The 3750-nt window shown below is 35.7% G+C and overlaps 1 protein-coding gene across 1 annotated transcript; it reads right to left on the bottom strand.

Moving 5' to 3' along the window:
• Positions 1-2741: 2741 nt before the first annotated feature.
• Positions 2742-3641, bottom strand: LOC138161833 (vomeronasal type-1 receptor 1-like). Its single transcript, XM_069088810.1, has one exon. The coding sequence runs from the start codon at positions 3639-3641 to the stop codon at positions 2742-2744; it is 900 nt and encodes a 299-aa protein (XP_068944911.1).
• Positions 3642-3750: the final 109 nt, after the last annotated feature.

The following is a 3750-nucleotide window of genomic DNA, read 5'->3' as shown; positions in this document are numbered from 1 at the left end:
CTTTTTTTTCTAAAATGGGCTTACTTAGATATTATATTTCCCCGTCTGCTAATCTAGATATTTTATATTTTTGTAATTATTCTTCCATTGCACCTAAATTATTAAATTCATTGTCAAAATAACTCCTTATATTTGTTTTAACTTCACTTACATTCATGATATATTCTCCCTTTTCATTTTTTATATGAGTTAATTGGTTTTCTTCTCTTTTTTGATCAAATTACCCAATTGTTGATTTTATTCCCTCCCCATAAAATCAAGCCCTCCTTTTGTTTAATTCAATGATTTTTTAATCCTAATTTTATTAATCTCACCTTTAATTTAAGGACTGTCTTTTACTTATCTTTGCATACCCAGAATTGAGCATAGTGTCCAGCACATTGTAAGTAATGACAAATGATTATTGGATGAATGCTTTACTAAAAGGCCTCTGAGGATCATTCCACCTCTAAATCTAAATCACCTCTAAGATAACATATGCAAACAACATGTTTGTTGTTTCTTTTTTCTAGATACATTTTGTCACTTACTTCATTTATATTTCCATACAGAACTTTTGACCCAGCCTTTCATTTAGCTCCAATTTCCTTTCTTTTTCTCTTCTTGATTTAATTTATAGTAAGAATGTCTAGACTGATAGAATCCATTTCTATTAGTACTGAACTCCTTTTCTCACCATTGTATAAGTATCTCACTTGTAGAGTAACAAAGCATGAGTTAATGGTTCCTAAAACCAGGTTGTCTAAAACCTTTCCAGTTTTTAACTCATGTAGCCCTGCTGTCCCTCACTTTCTTGCTGTCACCATAGAAACAGAAGCTATTGCAGAGTGCTGAGGGATATTTTGCCTTTTTAATTTTGGGGGTTATCATGAGCAATGAAAATATTAATTCTATTTCTAGGACCCTACTCAAAGTTTTATCAGAGTGGTAGAATCAACCAGAAGATGTGTTCTACCTGCAAAGACAAGAAGAAACCAGAATGGCCACTACACCAGAATGAAAATGAGTAGTTTTAAAATAAGTATATACAGAAAAATAATAGAATTATATATTTATAAGATAAGCATTTACTAAACCCCTATTGGAGAGAAAATTTGTAAAACATTTAGCCTAGTGACTGTCAAATGAAAGTTACTATTTAAATGCTAGCCCTAATGTTGTTGTCAATAATTATTGTCATTGTTGCTGCATTGTTATCATTATTATTCCTTTTCCATATCTTCTGTCCTCCTATTTGTCTTTTAAAAAATAGATATATTGTGTATACTGCTATAATTCTTATTTGCATTACATTTCATATAGTCTTTTATTTTTCATAAACCTTAAGCAATGGAGAATAGGAATCATCTCCTTTCTTTACATCTGTAGTACTGGGGACATTACCTGGCATATAATCTGCATTTAACAAATGCTTTCCATTAACTTCTCAGTTCTTCATATTTGTCTTTTTATATAACTATGATGTTATTTTTTAAGCAATTGGGGTTAAGTAACTTTCCCAAGGTTACACGGACAGTTATTTTGTATGGATGTTAAGTATCTGAGGCCAGAACCGACCTGGGTCTTCCCAACTCCGGGGCCGGTGCTCTTACTCACTGCACCACCTAGCCACCCCATTATGATGTTATTTTACATTAATGTCCCAAAATTTACAGAACATAACTAAATTGATGGATTTATTGGTTGCTTTGGTATTTAATTAAAATGAACCAACTATTAACATTTTGGGGGACAGATAGGAATATTTCCAGTTTTTAAAGATATTTTATTTGGTTAAATGATTGGATGAGTTTGCTGACTCCTAAAACACTTTCAACTTGAGACTCAAAGATTTTTCACAATCTTTATTGCAACAAAAATGTAAAACAAACAAGCAGAGCCTAGGGTATCTGCTTGGTTCTCTTGCAGCCGGGCTCTCAGCAGGGAAAGAGGAGGTCATTGTCAGCCCCTGGTACCAAACTTTCAGTGAATCACATTGTTCCCTGCTTTAATCTCTGTAACCAATCATGCTGTCCTCAAACATATCATGTCCCCTACCCTCTTCTGTTCTTTGTTCTGTAATCCCTCCCTGGACCTACTAAATATGGTCCTATTGCTTTGAGTCTTTCACATAAATAGAAGCCATTCATTTACTGACAAACAGAATGACACTATTCATAGACATTATATAACTCAGAGAATTGCTTCAGTTTTCCCTTTTAATGAATTTCACTTGTAACATAGAGCATCCTTTATCTCAGCCCTGATGAGGAACAAGTTTCACAAAACTTTCTCTTTTGCCTCAGATATTGTTTATCTAGCTTGTAAATCACAGGCAAAACTTATGTTTTCTCAATTACTTCATATGAAGAAACAATTGATAAATATTTCTCAACTGTCCCCTGACGGTCAGTATGGATTGCTGTTCTCAAAATCCCATTCTATGACAAACAAAATTCAAATGCAGAATGGGAAAACAATAAATATTTTAGGAATTAGAGCTTAGAATGGTCATAAAGTGAGAAAGGGAGGTTCACAGTAAAAGATCAGGATAGGTTTAATATAAAGTAGGTAGAAACTATTTTTCACACTTTACAGCTCTGTATAAAAGCTAGATGTGATGATTATACTTATTATTAATGTTCCTTATAGTTTCTAAGCTCTATGATTTGTCAGTGCTTTTGTTTGTTGACGTACTTTGATCAGCTTCTTAAACATATCTGCTTGTAATAGTGAAAGCAGAATGTTGGGCAGTGGAACACTCAGGGAAGAGACAATTTGGGAATTTTCTTTTGCCAGAGGGAGCAGATGAAATGGAGAATTGGAGAATCAGAGCTGATAAGCACAAATGGACTGATGGCTGGGTAACATGCTGCCAAAAGTGTTAATGTGGGCATCAGCCATTGGTAATATTTATCAAACTGAAAGAGATAAAATGACAAAAAAGAATTGATTGAGTAGAAGGAGACATAGATGCTCACCAGCACCAGGATGGTATAGGTGGCTCGAATCTCAGGGGATCTTCTTGCCAAAAGATTGGAAGTGTGAACATGCTGGACTTGTCGATGGTGCCTTTGCAGGAAAAGTACCAGGTAGCCACTGGCCATTACCATAAATCCCACACAGAGGAAATCATGAATAAAGTACACAATTACAAATAAAGAGGCATTGAAAGTGGCTAGAACAGAATATGAACAGAATCCCAAATTCCATATCCTTGTGTTGTTACTACTTTCCATAATGTCTTGCATATTAACAAACATAAAAATATTTATTGGTATGTGTAGGAACCAGCATAAAACACAGAGGAGGAAAATGTACTTTGAAACACAAGTCCTGAGTTCTGACCACGTGGCACAGGTAAAGGAACTGATGGTGATAGTCTGGAAACCACTCAAAAGACAGGTAATGCTGACAGAAAGACCACGGGCCACTCGGTGGAGGAAAATCATAAGCCTACACCCAACATGATCCAGGATAATATTCAACCCCAAATCAGTCATTGTCTGAGGAAGTCCCTTGGAGATAAGCACTATGGAGTTGGCCAAGGCCAAGTGGAAAAAAATGGAATCTATGGGCTTCAGCCTGCTGCCAGTTAGGAAAGTGGAGGTACAATGGCAAAGGAGGAAGAAGTTTCCCAGGAGACCAGCTCCTGTCTGCATGAAGAAAACAGCACCTAGAACTAAATCCAGAAGAAGAAGGAAGGAAGGAAGGAAGGAAGGAAGGAAGGAAGGAAGGAAGGAAGGAAGGAAGGAAGGAAGGAAGGAAGGA

Source organism: Petaurus breviceps, unplaced genomic scaffold, assembly GCF_028583685.1.
Source record: "Petaurus breviceps papuanus isolate PSGF00001 unplaced genomic scaffold, PetGlider_PUasm1.0 185, whole genome shotgun sequence".
Classification (NCBI taxonomy): domain Eukaryota; kingdom Metazoa; phylum Chordata; class Mammalia; order Diprotodontia; family Petauridae; genus Petaurus; species Petaurus breviceps.
The sequence above is the reverse complement of the archived record's forward strand: the minus strand, read 5'-3'. Positions and strand labels throughout refer to the sequence as shown.